Source organism: Takifugu rubripes, chromosome 4 (genome assembly GCF_901000725.2).
Source record: "Takifugu rubripes chromosome 4, fTakRub1.2, whole genome shotgun sequence".
NCBI classification, from domain to species: Eukaryota; Metazoa; Chordata; class Actinopteri; order Tetraodontiformes; family Tetraodontidae; genus Takifugu; species Takifugu rubripes.
The window spans coordinates 13,067,239-13,092,599 of NC_042288.1; the positions used below are offsets into that span (position 1 = coordinate 13,067,239).

General features: G+C 43.8%; 4 protein-coding genes across 19 annotated transcripts in view; 2 read left to right on the forward strand and 2 right to left on the reverse strand.

Annotated features, from left to right (window-relative positions):
• The window catches only part of mapk8a (mitogen-activated protein kinase 8a), an 8,107-nt gene extending 6,031 nt beyond the window's left edge, over positions 1–2,076 (forward strand). For 4 of the 5 annotated variants that reach the window (XM_029834928.1, XM_029834929.1, XM_003964080.3 and 1 more), the window contains exon 12: positions 360–2,076. In XM_029834928.1, the coding sequence (XP_029690788.1) occupies positions 360–538 (179 nt within the window). In that variant the 3' untranslated portion in view covers positions 539–2,076. Of the gene's footprint in view, positions 1–354 lie in introns of all 5 variants that reach the window. The other variant, XM_029834931.1, reaches the window with a different exon arrangement.
• arhgap22a (Rho GTPase activating protein 22a) lies at positions 1,593–9,888 on the reverse strand. 7 transcript variants are annotated; one of them, XM_029834916.1, is made up of 11 exons: positions 9,767–9,888; positions 9,471–9,566; positions 6,014–6,210; positions 5,487–5,556; positions 4,769–4,885; positions 4,372–4,582; positions 4,153–4,285; positions 3,996–4,069; positions 3,787–3,908; positions 2,746–3,703; positions 1,593–2,653 (listed from the first exon to the last, which is right to left on the reverse strand). In XM_029834916.1, exons 2-11 carry the CDS (start codon positions 9,562–9,564, stop codon positions 2,434–2,436), a joined length of 2,196 nt encoding a protein of 731 aa, XP_029690776.1. In that variant the 5' UTR covers positions 9,565–9,566; positions 9,767–9,888; the 3' UTR covers positions 1,593–2,433. The 7 variants fall into 7 exon arrangements, with proteins under 7 accessions (XP_029690776.1, XP_011601675.2, XP_029690777.1 ...); XM_011603373.2 differs by having other exon boundaries at positions 5,487–5,574; XM_029834920.1 differs by having other exon boundaries at positions 2,472–2,648; positions 5,487–5,574.
• Positions 9,889–10,030: 142 nt separating this feature from the next.
• Positions 10,031–14,393, reverse strand: LOC105416369 (probable protein S-acyltransferase 23). Of its 4 annotated transcripts, none has more exons than XM_029834925.1 (11): positions 14,099–14,240; positions 13,778–13,841; positions 13,493–13,628; positions 13,264–13,374; positions 13,027–13,159; positions 12,375–12,553; positions 12,130–12,203; positions 11,874–12,036; positions 11,693–11,800; positions 11,271–11,445; positions 10,031–11,142 (listed from the first exon to the last, which is right to left on the reverse strand). In XM_029834925.1, exons 2-11 carry the CDS (start codon positions 13,794–13,796, stop codon positions 10,654–10,656), a joined length of 1,587 nt encoding a protein of 528 aa, XP_029690785.1. In that variant the 5' UTR covers positions 13,797–13,841; positions 14,099–14,240; the 3' UTR covers positions 10,031–10,653. The 4 variants fall into 4 exon arrangements, with proteins under 4 accessions (XP_029690785.1, XP_029690786.1, XP_011601678.2 ...); XM_029834926.1 differs by having other exon boundaries at positions 13,695–13,841; positions 14,099–14,183; XM_011603376.2 differs by lacking the exon at positions 13,778–13,841 and having other exon boundaries at positions 11,271–11,461; positions 11,718–11,800; positions 14,099–14,393.
• A 1,058-nt stretch (positions 14,394–15,451) lies between these two features.
• wdfy4 (WDFY family member 4) overlaps positions 15,452–25,361 on the forward strand; it is a 31,320-nt gene continuing 21,410 nt past the window's right edge. For 2 of the 3 annotated variants that reach the window (XM_029834881.1, XM_011603382.2), the window contains exons 1-21: positions 15,452–15,663; positions 16,221–16,469; positions 17,299–17,407; positions 17,907–18,034; positions 18,325–18,453; positions 18,550–18,739; positions 19,072–19,261; positions 19,344–19,504; positions 20,388–20,620; positions 20,699–20,838; positions 20,960–21,192; positions 21,277–21,467; positions 22,274–22,959; positions 23,070–23,160; positions 23,239–23,453; positions 23,533–23,636; positions 23,765–23,990; positions 24,297–24,373; positions 24,440–24,658; positions 24,827–25,005; positions 25,089–25,320. In XM_029834881.1, coding sequence (XP_029690741.1) covers positions 15,643–15,663; positions 16,221–16,469; positions 17,299–17,407; positions 17,907–18,034; positions 18,325–18,453; positions 18,550–18,739; positions 19,072–19,261; positions 19,344–19,504; positions 20,388–20,620; positions 20,699–20,838; positions 20,960–21,192; positions 21,277–21,467; positions 22,274–22,959; positions 23,070–23,160; positions 23,239–23,453; positions 23,533–23,636; positions 23,765–23,990; positions 24,297–24,373; positions 24,440–24,658; positions 24,827–25,005; positions 25,089–25,320 — 4,003 coding nt within the window. In that variant the 5' untranslated portion in view covers positions 15,452–15,642. The remainder of the gene's footprint in view (positions 15,664–16,220; positions 16,470–17,298; positions 17,408–17,906; positions 18,035–18,324; positions 18,454–18,549; positions 18,740–19,071; positions 19,262–19,343; positions 19,505–20,387; positions 20,621–20,698; positions 20,839–20,959; positions 21,193–21,276; positions 21,468–22,273; positions 22,960–23,069; positions 23,161–23,238; positions 23,454–23,532; positions 23,637–23,764; positions 23,991–24,296; positions 24,374–24,439; positions 24,659–24,826; positions 25,006–25,088; positions 25,321–25,361) is intronic. The other variant, XM_011603381.2, reaches the window with a different exon arrangement.

A 25,361-nucleotide genomic window follows, 5' to 3' on the forward strand; every position in this document is an offset into this window, starting at 1 on the left:
GAGTCATCGTTGTAACTATTACCTGAGTTATAATAAGAAAAGATGAAATACTGTAGCGATGAAAGCCTAAACCATTCTCTGGGTTTAAAGGTCAAACTTTTAGTCTTTCATCCGGAATTTTTACAGCATTTCTGAGAAAGCACACATGGTTTTGAGTTAAATTATTTAAAGGACACAAACATTTTTTCTTAATAAATCTTAATAAAAGTAGTTTTGCGGGGGAAAAATCAAACATTTGCATTCAAGAAACAAAAGCCAGCCGCAGAACGTTTTTAACGTGCCCACCTGACCTGCTGTTACTGCCACGCGCGTGTGTTTCGCTGAGATCTATCCAGCAACGTGTGTTTCTCGCAGCACAGGTGCCGCAGTGATCGACAGCCCCCCTCAGGCCTCCTCCTCCGCCTCCTCTTCGGCCAACGACGTCTCGTCCATGTCCACGGAGACCACCGACCCGAGCAGCGACCCCACCGTCACGTCTGAGACGGACAGCAGCCTGGACAGCCACACCTCTCTGGGGGCGCTGGCCTGCTGCAGATAACACTTGCAAACCTTTACTCATCACCCGGGGGACGCTTCATTCGACAGAACCCGGCGTGTTAGTTTGTAGAGCTGCGCTTTTAATGTACAGTATGTTTTTAATTCCCCTCTCCTCTGCTGTGAATGATTGTGGTTTGAATGTGCATCATTCTAACTGTATTTTTGCTGCGAAGAAATGTGTTGCTGTGAACCCGCGGCGTATGTTTACAAAGAGAGGGGCTTGAGTGGACTTGACATAGCTGTTTTGTAGCCATGGCTAAAGTTGGATACCTTAATGTAAACACTGCAATATGATTTCAGTATATTTTTGAACGGTTTGGGAATTTTGTATTTTTGGGAGGTTTTGAATGAATTTACACCAGTTCTCTCGATACCGGTACATTTCGGCAGATGTCATGGTTGATCCAGTTGCAAATGATTTTATTTTGATACTGTTCCTCATCTTTCTTGTAGAAAGCGCCGCTGGGTTTATCCAAGTTTTTGGTAGTATTATGTCCAAGGGTCCGTTACCCTACAGTATATCTATTTTATTCCCCCCCGCCTAAAAACCTCACTGTTAAATAGGTGTATTTTAACATTCATTTTGATGTAAATTCTGTGTAACAGTCTGTGAGATGAGGAAGAACAGGGTGAATGTAGGTGAACAGAAATGTGGCGTAAGGAGGAGACTGTTGGTGCTGTAACATGTTAATAATTCCCCTCACTTGCGACAGCAGGGGCTGTATCTGGGAGTCGGCACCAGTCTGAGCAGGATTATTCTCAGCCGTCTGATATTTATATTTATTTTAAGTGGCCTTATTAATTTGAGTGATTTTTCAGCCCTGGGCAGCTGGTGCCCTCCGCTAGTTCCTTTGTGTGTGTTTTTGGGTTCTACCTCACACATGAGAACATGCTGGTGAAGATTTGTCACGGCACCCCATAATCTGAATGAAACACATCGAAATCCCCTTTTTCTATATTGTTTAATTTATATATTTATTTCAAGCTAGGAAGCGTCTATTTTATGATATGTACATTTCAGTCCGAAGTACTGTATGCAGTTGGGTTTTTTTTTCATTCTGTGCAATATATTTCATAGATTAGTAAACTTCAGTGTGGATGTACAGTATATACATTTCTGAGAATCGAGGGGGGGGGTAAAAGCCAATTTCCATGTTAAGTTTGGACGCTATTGATGGCTCAAATTCCCAGGCGTCACTTCCTCCCGTTTGTTGCTGTTTTCTCCAGGCGGTAATCCCTCACATCAGCCCACAAAATACACTTATGGGATTATGCACCACATCGTCACTGACTGTTGCGGCTCGCTCCCGGTTAATGAACGTGGTTTACCTCTCCTCTGTCTGGCTCCTCAAAACCAGGAAGGATAGAATACAGTTGTTATCTCTGGCTTTAGTGCAGGTAGATGTAGAAGAAAAGAGAAAAGCCTTTCGGGCAGTCACTCCCCATGGAGAGGCGTGTAAGGCTAGTAACAGAATAATCCGCAACATCGGAAATGGGAACTGTTTACCTTCAACTCCAGCAAATAAACGAGTTGAATTCTAAAACCTGGCACTGTGGTTTCTTTCACGTTCGGAGCTAAAAATGAACCCTCGTGTTCCGAGGGAAATAAGATGCGTTTGCGCGGGAAGACTGAGCCTAAATAAGTCGCTACATGATTAAATAATTACAGTCGGAAGGTTGTGGGTTGGTTACAACAGAGCTGCTTGGTCTGGAAGAGCACGTTTGGCACCGGCACTGATCAGTAGAGGCACAAGAGGGCTGTACTAAAGAGGGCACAGTGGCTAGTTGTACTGCACTAGAGGTATTTGGTCTTCAAAAAGCTTTGCGGCTGGATTTGTTTCCCAAAAATCCGGTTGCTCCTCCTCTGACAGACCAGATGAAACAGACCGGTTCCGTCTAGTTGGTCTGCGTGGCTCCCGTGGTCAGATCTCCAAGGGTTTTGAAGAACTCCTCCATCTCCTGCTGAAGAAGAACGTTCCTCGTCTCCGCGTCTTTGTGAGCCCTCTCTGAGTTCCTGAGCCGGATCTCTAGCATGTGAAACCTCTTCTTTTCCTGGTCCAGTTCCTCCTCAAGGCGGTTCATTTGTGAACGGTACTGTGAGCAAGATTCGTCTAACCTCAAAGAAGCAAAGCAGAAAGAAATGTGAAATAATTTACAGCCATTTCAGTCGGTTTGATTGGCAGGAAATGACAAGTGGCTCACTCATACTTGCGTATGCAGCTTTCGTAGCTCGACCTCTGCTTCTTCAGCTCCTGTTTGAGCTCTGTCAGCATTGTGGCGAGATCTTCATTCGCTAGTACGTGATTATCCTCGCCGCCGCCGTGATCCAGACCACCTTTGTTCTCCATCAGCTCTGGGGTTTTCTCTTGTTTCACGGCCTTATTGCTTCCTTGCGGCTCCGCCAATGAGATCTCATAGGAGGTCCAGATGGTGGAGGAGTCAGCAGGGAGGCTCAGGGTGGAGGGGCCAACGTTGTCATAGGCAGACAGGCGGTGCTGCAGAGCTTTGTGGGACAGGGACATTTTGGGGGAGTCTTCATCAGAGTCTCTCTGCATGTCCTTCAGACAGGCCTCTTTCAGGGAGAGGGTGGAGTCCTTCAGGGATGCAGTGGAGTCTTTAAGTCTTTCACCCGAGGAGGTGGTGCGCCTGTGAGCTCGGAGGGACGATAGGCCATTCATCAGCCAGTTGCTCCCACCCGCTGCTGACACATCTCCCGCTGACCCCCCAATTTTGGCCCTCGGTCCTCCAGATGCTGCGCCACTCATGAAGGAGGTTTTCCAGGAGGGCTGGGCCTTTGTCTGCTTACTGGGACTAACCTCCACCCCTCCTTCAGTTTTACTTTCTGCTTTACCCTCCAGACTCTCCTCTTTCTTTCGTTTGTCTTTTCCTCCACTTTGTCCTTCCTCACCCTTATCCAACACTGTGGCTGAATCAGTCCGTGTACTTTCAGCAAGGGTAGATGATTCTGGTTTGTCATCTGGGGTTTTGGAGCCAGCAGAGAGGGACAGGGGATGAGGGACTTCTTGCGGGAGCCATTCCACTTTGCACCGTTGGCCATTACTTTGCTGCCGGACAAGCTGAGTATCCGGTTGAGACTCCTCGTCTTGGTAAAGGCCGTTATGTTCACTGATCAGCACAGTCATGAGGTGCTGCACCTGTGAACTTCCTGTTTATGACGACAGACACAGAAATGTACTGTATCATGCCTCTGTAACCTTCAATATAAAATATTGTGACGTTATTACTGACCCTCCATCATGGTTACTGGGTCTTCCACTCTGGGTCGAAGGATATTGGGTCCAAACACAGTGGCTAGGTTCTGAACACTCATTTTATTGTCATCGGAATGAGACTGGACCTCATCCAGAAACCTGAGCCCACAGCAACAAAAGCAAGACAGAACCTACTGTAAAATCATAACAACAAATGTAATATATGGCAAGATAGTGTTTACTCACTTGCAGATGTATTTAAGGAGGTTGTAGTTGACCTGAGGAAGAGATTTCACCTGTTTGCTCAGCTCTATTGTGCCCTTGAATAAATAGGGACATGTTTATTGCTGGGGTCAACTTTTAATGCATCGTACAAGCCATTTGTTAAACAAAATAAAGTTACCATTTCTGTGTCCTTGGGAAGAATCTGAGCACAGGACAGAAACTGAGTGTACTTGGAGAATGGGACGATTGGCTCCGGGAGTTCCCGTATGTACAGCTTCAGCAGTGACGCCACCGTGTGGACATCTGTGGAACTGCAAGAGCGGGAACATGAGTCATTTCAGCACGGACTAGTGTCCAGTCAAGCTGCTATGAAGATCCCCTCCTCATGGTGCATCACCTGTCAAACACTAGCTTCTCACCACGGTCAAATGCACCCTGCAGCTCGCGGACATGGTTGTTCTGGCCAGGGGCCCTGAAGAGACCCTCCTCTTTGAGCCCATGTTCACGTATGAAACAGACACACTTCTCCACAAGCGCAGGGACCAGACGCTGAGAGCCACACTGGGCCTCGTACAACATGGTCTCCTCCAGGTGCTGCCCAAAAATGGCTGCAGCCACACAGCAAAGACATGAAGAGGCGATTAACAATTTTGCATGTGTTTCTTTGTCATTCAAAATGACTATAATAAAAAAAAAGAACAGGAAAAGTATAAGATTTGCCAAATGGTAAATCAGAGTCATAATATCTGTGTGTATAAAGGAGTGACTGTGCGGTGGCTGTGGTGAAGGCTTACCTCCTCCAAGAGGGGCCCAGATGGCTCTGCGAATGGCTCTGATCCACTCCTCCATGTCAGTCTGAGAGTTAGCCATCAGCAGAAAGGATTCATGACTCGTACCTGTTCGATCCTTTTCTAGAAACACACATGTCCCCACATCTGAGGCAAACTGGACCAGTTGAACATAAAAGTTAAACCACTGTTAACTCCTCAGATCTAGCCAGCACAATCGCAGTCTGAGGCAATAGAGCTTATGCAAATGGTTTACGAATACCATAAATTCAGTCAAGGTGTGCTAACTAGAAATGACTCCTTTCCAGATGACCTTCAGCAGGCCCAGCGTGCAGAAACATTCATGAAGCTTTGACTCTCCATCTTCTGACAACACAGCCTGACAGCAGCCAGATTGACATTTCATTTTGACATTTAGCTGTAATTTATCCCCCTTCAATCTAGGACAGATTTAAAAACACTAAACAGGAAGCTGTAACTTTACATTTCAGCAGAGACATTGCCTTAACTTGCAGGGTTATGACCAAGACTAGCACAGCGACGCAGAGTGACCACAAAAGACCAGTGTAAAGTAGTTGTTTTACATTATTTGGGGCCTTTAATATGTGATGCTCAGGGAGCACTATTGATGATGTGGGTTTTGGTACTCTGTCCTAAACAGATTATTCGGCTTTTGTTGAACAAGATGCACTTACACAACAGCTTTGTCGCCAAGCCAACTCACCTGGAACCATTTCAAAAAGGTGACGTCCAGGCTCGTCCTGATTGGCAGACAGCTCATTGACCCGACTGCCCTGGAGAGGAATACAACCCTGTTTAAGAAAGATAAAGAAAGGGACAGAGTGACAGACCGGCATGAGGAAAACACTCGTACCAGAGGCATCCATAGACCAAACAGCAAATCGATTAGTGGTTCTGGACCTGGATGTGGAGCTCATGCTAACACTGATGCTGTCTGAGCACGCTCAGTTCTGGGCTGCCATCCAGCAGAGGGAGGTATTAATAACGGAGGAAGCAGTGACTCAGGGAAATGTCCTTTATTCCTGAGAAGCTTCCTGCCTACATTCTTAATCCTTCCAGCACAAAAGTCAAAGGTCACACGCTGCTAGTTACCAATTGGGCAGCGACTGCAGTTACCACATCGTCAGCATCACAACAACAGGAAGCTTGTTAACTCGAAAACACACAACAGATGGCGTCATCCAGCACGTATCAGGCATGCTTGTGCGACAGATTGTATTTGATGGTTACCTGTGCCTTGGTTTCATCCTGGTCCTTGTAGAAATAAAGAGCATCCGCTCTCAGGACAAACCAGCGCAGCTGCCAGTTTTTCATGATACTCCGCTGCCTCTTCAACCAGCCCTCCTTCAGAGGCTTCTCCTGATCCAGAGGAGAGCAGGGCCTGGAGAGCCGAGACAGCTCGCCCAGCACCATGCTCTTGGACCGTGCTAACACACAAACACAAACACACAAACTTAGCTTTCAGCATTGTGAATCAAGGATGTTTTGAGATTTATTTTCTCACGTTATTCCCTAGAAACAACCATCACTTTTTTACTTCTCAATTTTTACTTCCTATTACATTAATCCAGCCACCCCTCGATATTGTTTCCTGGGCGGAGGATCGCAAATTTGATTTCAGTCCATTGGTGAAGTCATGACTTCCATTTTGAATCAGCGGGTTTAATATAAAATCTTCTTTTTGTTATTTGGCCAAATTGGTGTTGATTCAAACCAGGTTGCAGCTTAACTGCTACAACTTGCTAGCAGGCATATATTATGCATTAGCCTACATGCACCAATGTGTAGAGTGAGAACAGGGACTATAGATCGCTCCTTGGGGAGAGAAAAAAGGGGAAGAGATGAACAGGAGAGAGAGAGAGAGAGGAGAGGGGAATCAATGGCATCTTCTTTCCCTGTTAATTGCATCTTGCTTTCTGCTGAGGACAGCAGGGAAGGTATCTGCACCGGGCCGAGGCGGAAATCTCTCCCCTATTTCCGCCGCCCAGCTTATCATCTCTGTCTGGACTCTGATTTTATCTCTTCCTCCCTTTTCTTTGCCTGCAGTTCTGATTGAAGCGAATTATTTGAAATGATGGGAGGCAGAAGAGGATCTCAAGATATGGCACACTGTGTCGCGTGTTCTTGAACGATACAGAAATGTTTCAAATAAAATAACTTGGTGCTCTAAACTTCCACTTTAAAAACAGTGGAGGAATAAGGCAACCCAGTGTTCCACATTCCATTGTCCTCTCACGTACGGTTTTCCAGCTCCTTGACTATTTTTCACGGATGAGGATGAGGACACCAGCCATCTCAGCAGGTGTATCATCATTTGCTGCCATTCCTGCCACAGAATTTCCCATTTACATACTTTACTCTGTGTGCCCTGTGTGACTTTACACCTGGACAGACATGTCGTTGAATCACTGCCAGTTCCACAGTATATCCAGCATCTTTTCTGTTTTTCTTATTTTATTAAGACTATTTAACATTTTCACAGGTATAGCGGTGATACATATAGAGGTTAATTTCGCATACAGTATTAAAAATATTCTTATTACCCCAGAAGTCAAATAAATTGATGAAGATGCACTACAGAAATGTGCAATTTGCTGTTCTGGGTTAATAAAATACAGGATTTTAAACTGATCTTAAGCTTTAATGTTAGAGTGCTTATTTTGTTTTTTAAGAATTGAAAAAAAGAAAAAAAAACATAAAACCCACATAGATAGCAGCCATTACTGATTCTTTGTATTGTAGGAGTGTAACATAACCTAGGAATAAACCAGTCACAAATGGTGTGTTCCAAGGATGATGGGTGGGAGACCTAAAAGGACCAGTGGCTGGTTCGGTTGTCTTCTTACAGCTCCCCTCCCATGTTGCATGAAATTGCCCAGAACGATGATACATTAAAGGTTTAGAGAGAGTTGAGCTGGAATCTAATCAAAGGAGAATACCATTACAGCAAATGAGAGATGGCAAAGGCGGGCAAGATGGCAGGAATTCCTCCTTCACTGCATCTGTTATGCTGTGTAGATTCCTGAGACAAATAATATTAAAGCTGCAAGCAAATGTTAGATTTGTTGGGGGGGACCAAAAAGGCAACCTGAAAGAGTGTGTGGACCATCTATCACAAGCACCTGCTCCAGAGAGTCTCTTCAGCGTACTGGGATGAAGCGGACGCCAGGGAGATTCATCACCCACATTTTATCTCGTGCCCGAGGATTCATTCTCCGATCTAGGAAATCTAACTCAAATCAGCACTAAACCGATACAGATGTGCTCAGGTGTGACCAGGCGGGAGATCGTTGTTGGAGGGAGCGTAGTGCCTCCAGCAGCCATAGTAACAGATTTTCTAGGAACAGAAGGGATTACATCATCTCTGGGACCCTCAATGAGCGTCAAGCACATAATATGAACGGCCCGACACTTCAGAGGATGAGAAAACTCAGGCTATTGCTAACAGCATCTACTTACTGAATGGGTGCTGCACAGATTTGATGCTAGCACGCTGCTGTTACACCCCTTTTTATGTCTCAAGGAAAGCATGACAGCAATATTGATGGTGTTATTACAAATTAGAGACACAGGACAGAAGCAGCTCTGCAGCGGAAGAAAGATAATGAAAGAAAGGAGGGGACAGGACTGCAGAACAGACAGACAGACAGACAGACAGACAGACAGACAGACAGACAGACAGACAGACAGCTAGCTAGCTAAATGAAAAGAAGAGAACTGGGATGATGAAAGAGTAGGAGGGACTGTGCTTACCCCGGCGTGCCTGTTTTATCTTGGGGCTCAGCATGGTTACGGTTGCTGTGCGGCTCCCTCTCACAGAGACATGACTGCATCCCTCTGCTCACACACACCGCTCCTCAGACGTACACACACACACGCACAGGCTCGCTGCCTCTCCCTGCTGCCTCGCCCCGTCACTCTGAGCACCTCTCTCCCTCGCCTCCCCCTCCTCCCCACAGCTCTGGCCACACACACACACACACACACACACACACACACACACACACACACACACACACACACACACTCCCTGGCTTCCATCTCTCCCTGCTCATGAGTGCATTGCTCATATATTACAATTCCTGCTCTCTCTCTCTCTCTCTCTCTCTGTCTCTCTCTCTGACTCTCTGTCTCTCTCTGTCTCTGTCTCTCTCTCTGTCTCTGTCTCTGTCTCTCTCTCTGTCTGTCTCTCTGTCTCTCTCTCTCCTAGATCTAGGTCTGTCTGCCTTCTCCAGCACTGTTCCACTACCTATAAGAACCTTCACCCCCTATTTCTCAGGATTGATTTGGTCAAAACAGATAAACAAATGGCCGCTGGACTTTGGCTACAACCCACTGAACGCAGTTCAAACTTTCTAAAATCCACCTCTCAGACATATTTCGTAACCTGACTCATCCAGTCTGTGATTTATAGCCAGTAAGGAATTGCCACACTCAGTCACACAGCACTTTAAATGGTGAAATAAATGCCTTCTTCCTTTTCTGAATGTGATAAAGCACAAAAGTGCTGTGAGCCTGGAGGACAGAGTCTACAGCTAAATATATAAGGCCACATGTATCAGTTGAAGGTGAAACACTCTGCTTTGATCCACATCAACACACACACATTACCAAGCAGCTCGTACGACAGCAAATGGAGACGTCAGCTTAAAGGAGCACCGTTAAAAAATGAAAGGGAGGTTTTTACCTGTTAGTACACTTTCTTTGGTGCTGGTCAGAAGAGTCCTGGATAGCTTCATGGCTCTGAAAATGCCCTGTGTATTCTCCACAACTGTGGCCATTCCTACAGCACACACACACACACACACACACAGGCTTATTGTTCTGGCTGATAAACCCAAATCAAATGACATTCTGATACACCCAAACAGAATGGTAGCTTCTCTATCTACCAACCTCGACACACAGACATGTGGCTTAAGAATGTTGCTGTGAACAGGCTGGAAAGGACGAGACAAAAGCAGCCGCATTATTTTTACTTGCCATATCATGTAGGACCGGCCAGGCAGACGCTGCGCTGGTCCAGAGAGCATCGCAGTGTGGGACACAAACCTGCTCTCCTCTTTCTCTGCCCGTGCCTCACTAACGGAACTGAAAGGCCTTCGTGCAGAAGTGAAAACTGCTGATGTCTTCTGTCTGTATTCCTACTGTATTTCGGAGTTACTGGTGACGAATATGCAAATCAGAAGAGAGACATAAGCTTCCATCTTCACTTTGTGTTCATTGTGAAAAGAGAAGAGAAGCCTGTTTTGGATAAATGGCAGCTTTAATTGTGCGCTTAACATATGTTTCACAACAGAAAAATCAACTAATGTCTTTCATGACGATGGCGATGACAATAACGGCAATAAAATCCAACATTTAAAGTATTGGTAGGAAACAAAAACCTTCCAGTTCAAAACAGTAACATTGATCCAGTGATAGAAACAGTAAAATCACTCACAGTGGTGTACATATACTTTAAGAACAGAAGTGTCCATGACAGGTAATACTGTGGACATGAATGTCACTATCCACGATCAAAAACACACATAAGAAATGAGCATTTTGCAGAAAATTTGGCTTTAAAAAAATGAGGCAGGTCCATTAAGAGATGGAAGAGGCGTAATAAAAGTAAAACAAATGCAGTATTCAATCAAAACATATCCAAGAATTAAAAAGCTGTATGAAATATGCTGGTGGCCACTGAAGCTGCTGATGAGTCCTTTCTATAGTCAGGTGAGTCTCAAAATAGAATATAGTGCATTTAAGAAAAGGGTGGTATGGCGTTATAGCGTTGCTAAATCCGAAGGAGACGTTCTTAAAAAGTTAAGTGCACCTTAAAACTGTAAACTGAGAATGTACATTTGCAAACGGCTGCTTTGTTTCTTTTAAATATCTGTGGGAGTTTTGCCTTCTCCCGTCTGCCCGCCGCTTACTCGTCTTCCACCTTCCAACAGAAACATTATCACCGTGACCCAGCGCTGCCTGAGTGACCTCTGGTGTGCCGAGTTTCCCCCCAGCCTGAAGTAGGTGGTCGTCCCGGTAGCCACAGCATCACACTGCTCCCTCAGCAACCACACCTCCCACAGCAGCGTCAACGCGTTCAAGCTCATCAGGACCGCGACCCAGAACTCCCCACCCAGCAGCGCGAGCCACCGCGACAGGCTGCGGCCACCCGGGGGGATCTTGTCGAGCAGGTAGGCTATTGCCGTGGCAACAAAAAGAAGGTGGGCAATCACCATTGACAGGATGAAGATGAGGAAGAGGCGGTGATTTCCCTGGCCGATGCAGCGGTTGAGGAAGAGGCAGTGGTGGTCGTAGTCCCTGATGCACAGGTCACACAGTTTACAGTGTTTAGTGAAGTCAGGAAGAAACAGCTGGAAGTAAAAGGAAGGAATTTAGAGTGACACCAAAGACGAATCATCACTGTGCATATTTATCCAGAACATGATAGGACACACTGGAAAATACGCAAATAGCAATGGAAGCAATGTCAGTGACGTACTTCACAGTAGGGACAGAACCTTTGAGGGCTCTGGTTCTGCACCACCAGGTCGGCAATGCAGGAGAACCGCGGATCTGCGTCTGCTCTCTCCAGCTTTCCTGGGTTATGAATCAGAACCTTGCAGAACAAGCCAAAGACCAGCAAGAAGTGGACCACGGACACCTGGATCAGAGGACTGGTTGGCCACAAACATTCAAAGGCTAAGGACAAGTGCACTGGAAGTGGTTCTGGTATTTTAAATCACAGATTAATCAGATGATTTAACATAGCCTATTAATTCTAACAACCAAAAAGATGAGCAGTAGATGAATACATGATGTTGTTTCACCATATTAATTCAAATCAAGAAATACATGAGTACACTTGGAGAATGACACATGCATGGCGTAAAAAGTCCCGTATGCAAGTCCACATGGTCTTACCACAAGCAACAGTTGCTAAGGATATTGGGAACTATTTGTTCATAGAAGCAGAGCAGAGAATGAAACAAACCAGCTATGAGGGTTCCCAAATAGATCGGGTTTGGTAACCTGGCAGGAAGGTAAAAGACAGTTCATCAAATCTGGTGACTTTCCATAACAGAAAAATATTGTTTTTGAAAACCTTTGGTATGTGGTGATGCGGTGGTACTGTGAGAAGATGCTTCTGGCCAGCCAGGGGAAAAGCAAACAGCAAACGATTCCTCCATAGCTTCCCAACATGGACGCTATCAACAGGATGGCAGCGCCACCCAGGGTTGGGAAGAACAGTGTCCAGTAATAGAGAACTGAATAAAAAAAACCCAAAATAAAACACCAATAAAAGCACAAGTATCCGTTTTTCATCTAATCGTTAAATTAACATTTGGAGAAATTCTCACTGTTCGAATCTCTGGGTTTGTGGTCTCTTGGTTCATTAATGTATCGATTCAGTAACATGGTGAGTTGCTGATGTCTATAAAGGAAAACATTACATAGCAATGAATCAATCAGCATGATGGTCTCAAGAGAAAAAAGTACACACATACTAGTTTAACTATTTATCTACAAAAAACAAGAGGTATTATCCTGCACACTTCTCTGCTATTCAGTGTTTTAAACAGAATTCTTGGGAGAGGAGATTCACCTAAATGTTTTCCCCTGTCCGCTGAGGTCCAGTGGTGTGAGGCCGCTGTGGTTCCTCTCATGGAGCATCCTGCACCCTGTTCTCTGCAGCAGAATCCAGCAAACCTCAACACTGCCCCTCTCAGCTGCAACATGGAGCGATGTCGCCCCCTGCTGGTCGACTGCCTCCACAGCGCATCTCTGGCATAAGAGGAATTTGATTTAAATTTCCAAGTATTGATATATGCTTTAAATAGAAGAATAGAATGGGGTGCACCTCACTAAATACAACATTCGAGTAGCTTTTTTGACAATAACATAATATTTGCTGGTTTCAGCATACATTGGACCCAGATGGCTGGGATTTAATACAAACTGAATGTCAAATACAATGCAAAAGTTACATTTTGTTACAATCTAAAATGTAAAAACCTGCACAAAATAAAAGGCATGAAAATAAATTTGATTAGACCTTTGGACCATTTGATTTGGAATAATGGTAGAGACTGGATGAAAAATACATTTTGTTTAGCCAGAAAGATGGATCATTACACTTCTTGCTGTTCAATATGACGAAAACCACGCTTAAATAACAAGAAGATTGATTTGCAGTGCATATATTTTTATTTACAATTACTTTTATATAGTTAGATCAGTAAGAGGGAAGACTATACCTGTTCTCTGAGCAAGTACCGAACCATCTCCGTGTTGCCTGTGGATGCTGCGAGGTGAAGTGGCGTCACACGGTACATGTCTGTGTCTGAGAACCGAAACATTCCTGTCTCCCACAAATAATGAACTGCGACACTGGGGGAGATGAACAAATTAGGATGCACGTGCTTAGAATGTTGTAGTCAGAACACCACATGTCAGACATCTGTTCTATTGTATTGTATTGTTCCTTCACTCACATGTTTCCGCCCATCACTGCATGATGCATTGCAGTTTTTCCCTGAAGATCAGTGATGTGTAAATCAGCTCCATGCTGCATCATCTGGTGTATAACGTTGATGTTTCCTTGCCTAAAATGAGTCAGTGGTACAAAACAAAACTTAATGGAGGGGAATCAAGTGTGTAACAAGATAGATGCTGTTGATAATGTTTTTGGTTTAACATGAGAGGCGAAAACTTCAGACACACCTGCAACCAAAGTGAAAGGCGGTCTGGCCCGCATCACACGCTAGGTTTGGGTCTGCTCCATTACTGAGGAAGAGGTTGACTAGCGCACGGTTACCGTGAAGGGCAGCATAGTGAAGTGGGGTAAAACCACCCCACCCTGGATAAAAAACAATAAATCAGGTTTAACATGCAGACCTTGACAGTGCTGTTAAAATATATTTACTGTGAATACTGTAAACCAAAGGCCTGTCTGCCTGGAGATCTTTAATCTCTGAAGCCCAAGTAATAGTTCGTTTTTGGACAAACTTTGTGACTTTGTGAGCATCTGATCAGATCAATCTGATCAGCAGGTTTAGGTTTCCTGTTGACACTGTAACAAAAATGTACATGATGAAAATATTTTTTGTAAAATAAGGTATCTAAAAATAAATTAACATGATTTAGAGCTAATATTCTTCCGTAGGCATTTTAGATAATACAGAGTTGTTCTGTGTCCGTTAATGAACAATCTGGCTTTATATTAAGCGGATGAAAATAATGCATTGACAGAAATAGTTTTTAGTCATATTGTTGGATACTGATGGAATAGTAAGACTGGGATAAATAGAAAATCCTGTGCTACCATACCTTTTAGCTTGAGGATAGATCGATCATTTTGGATGACCTGCAGACACTGCTCAATATTTCCCCTTTGAATGCTGTCAAATATGTCCACGCCGCTGTCTGAGCACACGGGCAACAGATGCATGATGACGAGTGCACGGAGGCGGTCTGCTCGAGCTGACAAGAACAGCGATGATGCTCTACATCTTGATGTAAAATGATAAGATAGATGGAGATTAACTGAGAGAAACCCGAAAGGTTTTTAATTTAAGGCAACAAGCGAAACAGAATGAGGCAGGCCACGCCCTCCAGGCACCTGATTGGGTCCGTTGGTCACGTGATGACAGGCGACGTCATCACGTCATGAGAAACATGACTGGAACTAATCAGCTAAAGTGCTTTTGTAGAGTCCAGCTCAGTCGACGAAGGTTAAAACAACGCCAATTCTGATTTGTTGTACAAAGCAGATGTGTTTCTGTACATAGAGTGGAAACTACAAGGTTTATGAGTTAGAAAAAGAATAAGAAACACAAAAAACAATCTTAAGCTTATTCCAAGATCCTGCACTACGTTAGCCTTGTGTGGAAGCTGATTAGGTGCCACGGATGTTTTATACTGGCCATTTTCTACTGTGGTTTGGAGTTAACGTGCAGATAAAAGTTAACTATTTAAATATCAGTTGAGGGTTAAAAACAGCAGGCGGCGCCATTTTAAAATTAAACTTCTGCATGATGTTTGGGTGTTCACATTAGTCAAAGCAGGAGTTGACATCCACAAGTTGACAGGTAAACCCGCACATTTTAAATCTGTGGTTGGAAATAACTTCATTAACCGTAGAGTTTAGGAGTGTCTCGCCATTTCCCCACTCCTACACCGCAGTAAACAACACGATGGCGCTGTTTAGCTGTTGGATTTTTTTAAGTAGGCCTCTGATTTGTGTTAAGTTTCACAATCTCTGCAGGTATTCTGCACAGACATTCAAACCACACACACACACACACACACACACACACACACACACACACACACACACACACACACACACACACACACACACACACACACACCTACACCTACACCTATTTTTTTTAATTAAACACTCATTCATTCCCAAATGTTGAGAGAAAGCTATCATATTTGCACAAAAAGTCCATTGATTGTCATTAAATGTCATCATGTGTTGCATTTATGTGCTTCTTCAGTGACTAATGGTCTTTGTCAGTGTGATTCATGTCTTGGCCAGCCTTTACACTCTATTAAAAGAAAAGGAATTTTTTTTTGAGAGCAATGGTGGGAGGTTCCCCCTAACCAGCTAAACAACCGTATTGTGTTTTTTTTCACTTCTGCTTCTCTGAGGAAGTAAGAAAGCACATGACACGGCCCGGCTGAGTCGCTGTGCTTGTTTCAAAGTTCAGAGCACAGATTAGCAAGAAGTGGGCGGTTTTACAGGAGGGTCAGTACTGTAGACTCCAGTCATGTCTTAGCAGGTCTCCACTTGTCTTTCCTTCTGACATGGAAGCAGAAAACGACCGCGCAGAATAACACAACACGGATGAAAGCATCTTCATATGGCTCATAAACAAGAACAGGTAAGAATATGGACTAAAATCATATACAGACAAAGTAATGTTTGACTCTGACTTTCTGAAAATTCTGTCTGTCGTCACACTAATTTATGATCTTTAACCAGAAATTAACCAAAGTACTGTATTAATAAACTCTTTTCTTCAGTCAAGCTTCATTAATGTTTGTCTCGTGTCTGCCTGAACTTCCCATCTACACTTGGTGTGTCAAAAATCTAGATAAGGATATTTAAATATTGCTATTATGGGTATTCTAAGAAAGGAGTGTTCTGAATGTGGAAACTGCTGGACAGTCACATTTGTTGGTAAGATGAGATAGAATTTGAAGAAGAACGAGGACATGCATCACTAATTGACATTTTATGCTATCAATTACTGAAATTTGGGCACCAGATATACACCATGTGAATGAAACCAGCACATGACTGCCAGCGGTCAGGCTAGTGGTTTTACAGCATGCTTGTGGGTGTAGAGAGAGGAGTTTGTTTTGGGATGAACAGTGGTAATCACATTGGAAGTTTCCGCTTAACTTTAAGGTTTATTCCTTTTATTTTGCAATCCAGAGCACTAAGGGGGAAAGAATCAACAAGGAAACGGGAGAGCTTACCGCTTCAGGAGAGTTATTGATCTCTGAACCGAAGGCAGGCAAAGAGGAGAGCTCCTGTAAGAGCTGTCAACTCCCACAAGGGCTCAGCGAACAACTTAAGGAGTTGGGAATTCACGCATGCTCAAGTCCTAAACAAACACGTGACCATGTTCCTTTAGAGCAGAGAGAAGAGCTTCTGGACAAAGTTCTGCCTCTCTACATACAGGTAAGGTGAAGGTGCACCTTTTCAATTAGAAACAAATTGTTCTCCAGGTAGAATACAACAAACTCTCCCGATCACCCCCTAATCAGCAATAAAAGAATCGGGAAGGAATGAAGCCTGTCTACTCTTTAAATAAAAACAACCATTAAAATCTCTTTTAGTGCGGATGGATTTGAAATCGGGGTCTCGGCTCTAATTGTTAGCTGAATACCTTCACTCCGCTAGGGCAAAACTATGAAGACGGTTTGAATGGAAATTAAAACGGCATGTGTCAGCAGTCATATGTTTGGCCTCAGCTGATGCATCGCTGTACCTTGAACGAGTGTGCACGCAGTCTTCAACTCAATCAATACAAATCACCCAGCTGTCACATGAATTCCCCAAAAATGTGTGGGATCCAGAACGCCAGGCGTCGCTTTAATGCGTTATACATTACAGTAGTGGCTGTGACCACACACAAATGCCAACACACTTCTCTACTTGTGTTGGACCCAATGATCGGCTTTTGCAGATGTAAATGCTCTTTACTTTCTCTGTGTGTGTGTGTGTGTGTGTGTGTGTGTGTGTGTGTGTGTGTCTTAAATAAGGCTAGAGCCTTTGACTATGGCCTCATTTATGAACTGTGAACTCACTGAAGTGTGATATCCTCTTATGGAAAAGAGCAGAGGGCGTCACTTTCGTTTTCTGTGCTGTATTTTGTCAGAGTAATTGAAATACAAGTAATAGGCTCTCTCTATTTGCACCATTTTGCAGACATTCAGACCTCATTTGGTGCTATTCAGGGCCTGGAGAAATGTTATTTACCGCTAAGTCCTTTTGTTCCTGATCCCAGGTCTGCGAGGATGGTAAAAAACTTGATGTGAACATAAAGGGGCTCGCAGCTCTCAGTGCCGATACCATCATCTCTAAGATCCACAGCAAAGTGGCAGAAAGGCCTGCAGGTATGACCTTACTGGACTGTTATTCCAGGTAGAGGAGGGACTTTCTACAGTTTCTTTCTACTTCTGCTTTTTTCGTGCCGCTGCGTTTAACACAATGAAAGAAATACTTAATCTTACTGAACATGAGATGCTGGTGAACATTTACTGCGTTGATATTCTCCCTATGTTGTTGTCTGGTCTTTACCCCATGTCCCGCATTTACTGCTTTTTATATGTTTTTATTATTTGGAGTTCTGGAAGAGATGAAAAACATTTCAGGTATTTTTTTTGTAACCCTAACTGTGCCAAACTGTACATACCCAGGTAACAGAAAAACAAATTAGCTTCATAAATACAGAAGTGAAATATAAAAAGGCTTCTCCATTAGTCACTGATAGTAAATAGTCTATTTGAATTCCGGTAACTGCATCTTTAGTATGTGTTCACTTCTGCGCACACCTGCCTGCACCCTTGGTGACTTTAGTTTGTTTTGGATTGTTTTTGGAATTCATGTTTTCAGAGGGTGCTCGTGATGGGGTGGTGCACTTCCTCCAGAGGCGAGATGTGAAGCAGGCCAACAGTGAGGGAAGAGACAATCAAGGATGGCTGCTGTTAAAGTCTCTAGTGTTGTTAACAGCAGACAGCTCAGTGAGTCGTGTGCTTTAATTACACCTCAATCCCTTGCTTGGAATTGATTGTTGGACAGGATTATGTCATGTTCTTTCCTAATATTAACTTTAGAGTGGACTTTGTAATAACCTCTTTCATGTTTAGATCCCATCAAATTTTCTCCAAACACGACTTAAGATTGTTAAGTTTACAAATAATGAAAGTGTGGATAAACTAGAAATTGAGACTATTTGAGGTTAAAGTCCTTCTCTTTTGTGTCAATATCACTTTTTGAGTGAAAGTGAAATTCCAAATATTCCTCTTTGTAGGATGTACTGTTGTGTATAAACCCGGGGCTTCCTGCTGCTTTGGTGAAATGCCTTTACCTGCTGGTGTGCCTTCCAGCCAAAAAGGAGAACAATGCCATGGAAGAAACCTTTCAAGAGCCTTTAACTAGGGTAGGCGTTGCCCCATTTTCCTACTGATCACACACATTCTCATTGCACCTCTTACAGGCTGCATCCTCTGCGCCTCTTCTTCTTCCTGTCTTTCAGGTTCTGCTTCAGCTCTGTAGGCAGCCTGCCAATGTGGAGAGACTGGTGGAAACTCAGGAACTGCAGTGTCTCATCATCGGTCTCACATCTCTGTGGGACCAGACCAGTCCGGCGTGGAGACACCAGGCCTCTCGTGTCCTCAAGGCTGTCTCTGCTGTGGCAACAAGCAACACTGTCCCATGTCTCCTAGGTTAGATAATATCATTTCCCTCCTCTGACTGCCAATAAAGTGAATAATTAGATTTCAGCAGGAATGTATTCATGCTGACAATGTTCCTCTCATGAGTAGATTATGGACTCATGACCAAATATTTCAGCAGAGACAAGTCTGCTGCTGGTCTTTTGATAAATGCGTCCGCACAGATATTAATAGAAGTTCAAATGTTAGGATGCATCTAAATCAAATTTACACAACTCATATGTAATATGAATAGTCAGTATAGACCAAACTTGCATCATTATTATTGAAAACACGAGAACACACACTGGTTTTTATATGTCTAACCAATTACCTTTTTTTAGAGAAGAACTGTGTGCGTATCTGCATCCAGAACCTGTTGCACATCAGGACAGATGTGTCAGGAGAGCTGCTAGCTGAAGTGGCTGTTGCGGTTTTCAGCTTCATTCGAGACACCTATGCCCTCAGTCCAGCGCTCTTCACCCAGTTTGATGGCAACGATGGCTACAGAGCCCTCGAGAACATCCTGAAATGGTGACTTGAAGTAATGGCGGTTTGAAATCCATTAAGAGCAACATGTCTAATACCTTTAAACCTTCTTTTCCAACACCACGAGCTGTGAGAAAGGTGTTTCTGTGGATCACTTCCAGCCTGTGGAGGAGTTACTGGCTCTTATCGCATCCTTCACCATGCTGGGAAAAGCTGAGCTAAAAGTAGCTCTTTGTGTCACAAATCCACAACCTCCTGGTTTTAGGTTTGACCCACCTCTCACTAAAGGTATAACAACAATTCACAATAGACAGTAGAATGTAACATACTGATAACATCTAAAATATTCACAGTTCACACTGTCTGATTATTAAACAATTTCTAATATATGTTTAAATGCAAATATGAGCTCAGAAAAAACATTACTGTAATATTTTTTTTATCTTTTGCACATTTGCCCTCCTTTAATAAGACATTCCTCTGTCCGTCCTGATTTCCCACTCATCCCAGCCCCCCCACCGCTACTCCACTGAAACACGCACCCCCTCAGGTTAACAGGAACTTGAAATGATTATGTCTGCGATGATGAAGTGGAGGCGTCCCATCTAACTCTGTTAGGATGCCCCACATCCATTTGCCACTGGCCTACAGCAACCAGCCATCTATCATAGATGCATACACACATGCGCGCCTCCATCCAGCACTCTGAAGCCAAGTGTCCGTAACAAACACACACACCCATCCAGATGTACACACGGATGCGCAGTCCCTGTATCCATCCATCACAACAAGGAGTAGATGTGACTCCAGCGGCGGGGCTAGAAACGCTTTTCTGCTAATGTTATTTGGGCTTTATTCAGTTTCGTCTAAGCGTGAAAATGTATGCTATAACTAACCAGGTGCTGTATACATTTATCCACAATGGACAGAAGTGTTCTTTAATTCAATTAAAGAACTCTGATTTTGGAGAGTGCAGCAAACAATCTCAAGTCTGATTGCGGTGCTCTTATTTTATTTTAGATGAATGTTAGTTATTTGTTGGAATCTATCAGTGTATACCCAATCTGCCTGGTGCACTATATTCAGCATGTGATCTTTGAAGGATCTTGAATTTTTGGCAGTTATTGGATTTCTTTTGCATGTCGTACTGTATATGATATTTTCCCCGCAGGTTCTACGGTAAAGAACCTCTCAGCCTTCCACCTGCTGCAGTCCTCCTTGATGCGATCCCACGATTCGCTGCTGTGCTGCCAACTTCTTCGAACCCTGCAGACAATATGGGAGAAGGATCCGACTAATTTCTTTCTCTTGGAGTGGACCGTCCAGACGATGAGGCAGCTATCTGCTTGTGTGCGACAGAAACCTGCATCAGTACAAAAGCTTTTTTTTTCACTGCTGGAGATGGTATGACTTTTAATGTTACTTTTATGTGTAACACATCATACAAGGCCTGCTCAAACCCTTGCTATCTAAATCCTTCAGATTGTGTTTAAACTGAACTATATCCCACACGAGACCTTGTGTGCACTGCTTGGTGTGCTGAAGCAAAGCTGGACTGGGACACTGGCTAGGGGAGTGACGGGAATAGAGTTTGAAGTGGGGGCTCTGGAGTGTTTTGACAGGTGAACATTGTCAAGTGAATTGAAAGAGCTTAATGTTAAATGTTCGATTGCAACAATTGGCCAGTTTGTTCCATAAAACTAATGTTTGGACTGAAAAAATATCCACCTTTTCCATCTGCAGAATGATAGTGCACAGTGGTTTGCTCGCCGAGGTGCTGAGTGACTTGGGTCTTCTGGAACTGCTACTTGGTGAACTTCGCAAACGAGCCAAGATCATCAGAAAAGCTGGAGTTGTGACTTCTGCCCATTCAGATCTCCAACAACTGCCGTGTGTGGAGGACAGTGAGAGACTCCTCACTGTCAGCATGCTTCAAGTCGTGTCTAATCTGACACTGCGTTCGATCAAAAACACAGGTATGTGATGTTAATAATAGAGATCCTTGCTTCCCTATATGTTGGTATACAATTTTAAACTTAATCTTTGCATCCAAACTGCAGTGTCAGTACGAGACCTTGGCATGGTTCCCTATATAAAGATATTTCTGGATGAGGATCAGTATCGAGGCCCCGCTCTGAGCATACTGGAGCAGATAGCTGAGATTAACCCTGAAGAGTTCATGCGCACTGCTGTCGGAGCCCTCTGCTCCTCTACGCAGCAGGAGGTTGGGCTGAAGCGGGACCTTTTGCTGGTACAAATTACTCTCCAGTTACAGTCACCTTCAGCAGTGCACACATCCAGAAATAGTCGGATATACATTGATTTCTGCTGAACTGTGCATGAAGCCTCCACTCTACATCAAATTGTAATGTGCTTAAAACACTATAAATACTGAATTTATTTCCTGTGCATGTGGGACCCCTGATTACATTATTGACAAATTTAGATTGATTTTGGTAAAGCAGGTTTAGCTTTTAACTCCGGGCTGATATGATTAGGCTAGCAGCCCTGTGCTGTGGCACTGTGAAGATTACCTGCACTATCAGATCAGTGAATAGGACAGAAATCTTATTAGGCCTAACTATGTTACACACCCACAGAATGTGTCCCTCTTTATAGATGGCAGTGTGAACAGCGCTAAAACTGTGTGCACATGTGTGCACACATGTGCACACTTATGCATGTATGCAGGATCTGTGTGTGTGTCAGACTGGTGCTAACATATTTAAAGCATAGTGCAATCAGATTGGGAATGACCTGGGTGTGCAAGTGTTAAGCGCCATTTTGATTACTCCAGTTTGAGTTAATCATATTTCTCTCTCCCTTCAGCCTCACACATTACCTACCTGACAGATTAGCTCTCTAAATCAAATAAAGCTAATATGATTTTATTCCCCTAAAATAGTTGCTAGAAATGATTTATGTTGCAGCTATTATGACAATTTTTAATTGACCATTGACATGGTTCTAATTGGCAAGTCGTTGATCTAGAATTGTGTCTATTCAAAAGCAGATTTTTAAATGTCATGTAAGATTAATTATTGTGATGTATTACAGTCTGTGCTGAAGGTGCTGGAGACTCCAAACAGTTTGGATGCATTCAGGAGAGCTGGAGGCTTCACAGGACTGCTCTCTCTTGTGGTGGATATGGAAGGAGCCCTGTCTGACCCTCCCCAGGGAGAAGTGTGGAAGTTGCTGGGTTATCAACAACTGCTGGACCTCCTCCTGCTCTGTCTCCACATACTGAACTTGGCTGTGCATCTTCACACAGTAAATGCTCATCACTTTGAGACTGGCGGCTTTTATGATAAGCTAGGGGAAGCTCTTCTGCAACTGGGTTGTTTCCACACTGAGAACCCCCACAAAGACACAAACACTGAAGAGTGGGGTGCCTATTTTAAGACTTCTGAGGACAACCATGCTCCCCTTAAGAGTTTCCACCAGTTTGTTGAATTATCAGAGACCCCTGGACCTTCTTCCTCCTCCTCCTCCTCCTGCTGCACATCACAACTAAAACTCCCCCCAAATCTCCAGACATGTGTAAGGCTGCTGTCCTATCTTCTTCAGTTCGCTACAGGAACCTATTCTCCACTGGAGTTACTAGAAGTTGAGAGTGCCTGTAATGAAGGCTTATATTCAAGATCTTCCAGTGTCCATTTGAGATCTGGTCCACAGTCTGTAGAGGATGTAAACAGGAGGTGCAGAGACACATCACCCAGTATATCCACAGAAACTCAAGACAGGTAAATATTTGTGGGAAATAAAAATACAAAATGATTTTCCTTTTTGATTTCATTATTTTCCCAAAATGTAGTACTAAACATGTATTTGCTTTGTGCTTTTTACCATGTAGGTTTACCCTTGATCATGCTATTCTTCATCCAGGGGCTGTCAGGGTGATTATGACTCTTCTTCCATCAGTGTTTTCTCCAGAGGACCCACAGGTACACAGGTGGAAACACCCCTTCAATTCTTTATACGATATATTATCTAATATGTAGCATTTCTTTCTTTTTTCTCAGCTTTCTGTGGAGGTCCAGTTCTCTTTGGCGCACCATATCCAGGCTATGGTAAAAACGGAGCGAAACCGGCAGGTATTGTGCAACGGGGGGCTCATTTCCACACTCCTGAACCACTGTCATAGTATGCTGCTGGAACCAGATCACATGTTGCATCTACCAGTGACACGGATTTTGGAAAAACTCACCTCTCAGGCCATCAGTCATACAGACTTGAGGTAAATTGGCATGTAATTTTATTTATTTATATATTTTTCCGTCTACAGCAACTGAAATGTGTTTAACTTTCATTCTCAGAAAGTTCTTGTGCTTAGGACACCCTCTGATGTGCTTGGGAGAGAAAATATCCAAAAAGTCGAAAAAGGACACTGACCAGCCTGACAAGGATTCTTTTTCAGATGGTGCGTTTTTTAAAATGATACTCATATCTTGTTTTTAGTGTAAAGTTCCTTCTCGTTGTTTCAGATAATCGTTAAAATACAAATATGATCCAGCAACTCATGGAGTTTTGTGTCTTTGAATGAATTAGGTCTGAATTCACAGGCAGATGCCCCAGCATCAGCAACACACACACTAAAGCGCGCCTTCAGTTTGTTAGAGTCTGCAACTCAAGAGGAATCTTCTGTTGGTTCTGCAATCCCAATCCACCAGATTATCAGTTTGGTGTCCATGACATCTCCACGCACCTTCAGACCTCACAAAGTCTCCACCTCTCCTGCTTTTGTAGAGTTCAACACAAGTGAGAGTGGATATGGGTGAGTCCCTCTAGAACAGTGTTCTACTGTGAAAGGTGGAACAAAATGATCTCCTGGTCAAGAGATTTTGAAATGAAATGTTAATAAGAATTGCTGCATCATGTGTTGACATGCTTTAATCTCTCTGTGTCATAAGGTATAGTCTGGTTCATCCTCAATATTAATATGAGCATGATCTAGCTCTCGAGCAGCTAAAATTCTTTCAGACATTCTTGTCATACCACACGAACAAGCCTGAGAGAACAGAATGAACTCAACCTCTGGCACTGAACTCTATAAAATGTCCTCATTTCTTTCTGTCCGCAGCTGTCTTTTACTGCCATCTTTGGCCACAATAAAAGGAGTGTCTGCTGATTCAATCTCAACAGGTGGTATTGGGGCAGGTAAGTGATCAGGCACATTAATGAACGAAGCTGAAAGGAACAGGCTGATCATCTGTTTCCTCTTAGACTGCCGGGGTTTTCCCCCAGCTGCAGGGCTCTCGTTTTCCTGCTGGTTTCAGATCAACAGGTTCACCTCAGCCTGTGATTCCCATCCCATCCGGTTGCTGTCGGTGGTTCGCCACATGTCCCGGACGGAGCTGCAATACATCTGTCTATCGATCTCATTCTCAGCTTGTGATGGCTGTCTGGTTCTCTCCACAGAGGAGGAGGCTTTTACCTACCTGGGTAAGAGTGACATGGCCTCTGCAAATGGAAAAACTACTGTAGTTTAACTTTCGAGCATTCCTCATATCTTTAAAGCAGTTTTTAAATCAAGGTAGTTAAAAGTCAGACTGGTGGATATCGATTCAGGCTGCAGAGCTTTGATTGCATCATATGCTACATGTGGGATAGATATAATGGAGCCAGAGGTTTCCACTCCTACATCACTCCCTACGTCATTGAGATTTCGATGCTCCAACATGCTGGTCCCAGGTCAGTGGCACCATCTGGCTGTAGTCATGTCCAAAGATGTAAAGAAGAGCTGTGTGACCTCAGTCTATTTCAACGGCAAGGCATTTGGATCCAGAAAGGTATGAACTAAGATCATCGGAAGAGCTGTTTACTACACTTCAAATGTCTGGCACTCATCACAGCTCTTTCCATTATGTGTCAGATGAGGTATATCCAGCCGTTCCCTGGCCAGTATGTCTCCATGGACCCCACGGCTGTGATCGATGTGTATGGAATAATAGGAACACCAGCTTTATGGAAGGAATACGCTGCTCTTGTGTGGCGAGTCGGTCCTACTTACTTGTTGGAAGAGGCTTTGAGCCCTGAAGTGGTGGCTGTCCTATACAGACAAGGCACCACCTACATTGGCAATTTCCTTGCAATGTGCAACACATGTGAGTCTAAAAATGTTGTGTAAGGTTTAAACCAGTTCAGC

Excerpts from the sequence above, each read along its gene's own strand:
- LOC105416369 (XM_029834924.1), bottom strand. The coding sequence starts at position 14,219 with ATGCATCTGTTGCCCGTGTGCTCAGACAGCGGCGTGGACATATTTGAC. Across the intron at positions 12,204-12,374 it reads GGACAGGGGAAAACATTTAG|ACATCAGCAACTCACCATGT; the intron begins GTGAATCTCCTC and ends TTTCCTTTATAG. Across the intron at positions 11,801-11,873 it reads CGCATCACCACATACCAAAG|GTTACCAAACCCGATCTATT; the intron begins GTTTTCAAAAAC and ends CCTTCCTGCCAG.
- arhgap22a (XM_011603373.2), bottom strand. The coding sequence starts at position 9,564 with ATGGCCACAGTTGTGGAGAATACACAGGGCATTTTCAGAGCCATGAAG. Across the intron at positions 6,211-9,470 it reads CAAAGAAAGTGTACTAACAG|CACGGTCCAAGAGCATGGTG; the intron begins GTAAAAACCTCC and ends TTTGTGTGTTAG. Across the intron at positions 4,583-4,768 it reads CTGGGCCCCTCTTGGAGGAG|CCATTTTTGGGCAGCACCTG; the intron begins GTAAGCCTTCAC and ends GTGTGGCTGCAG.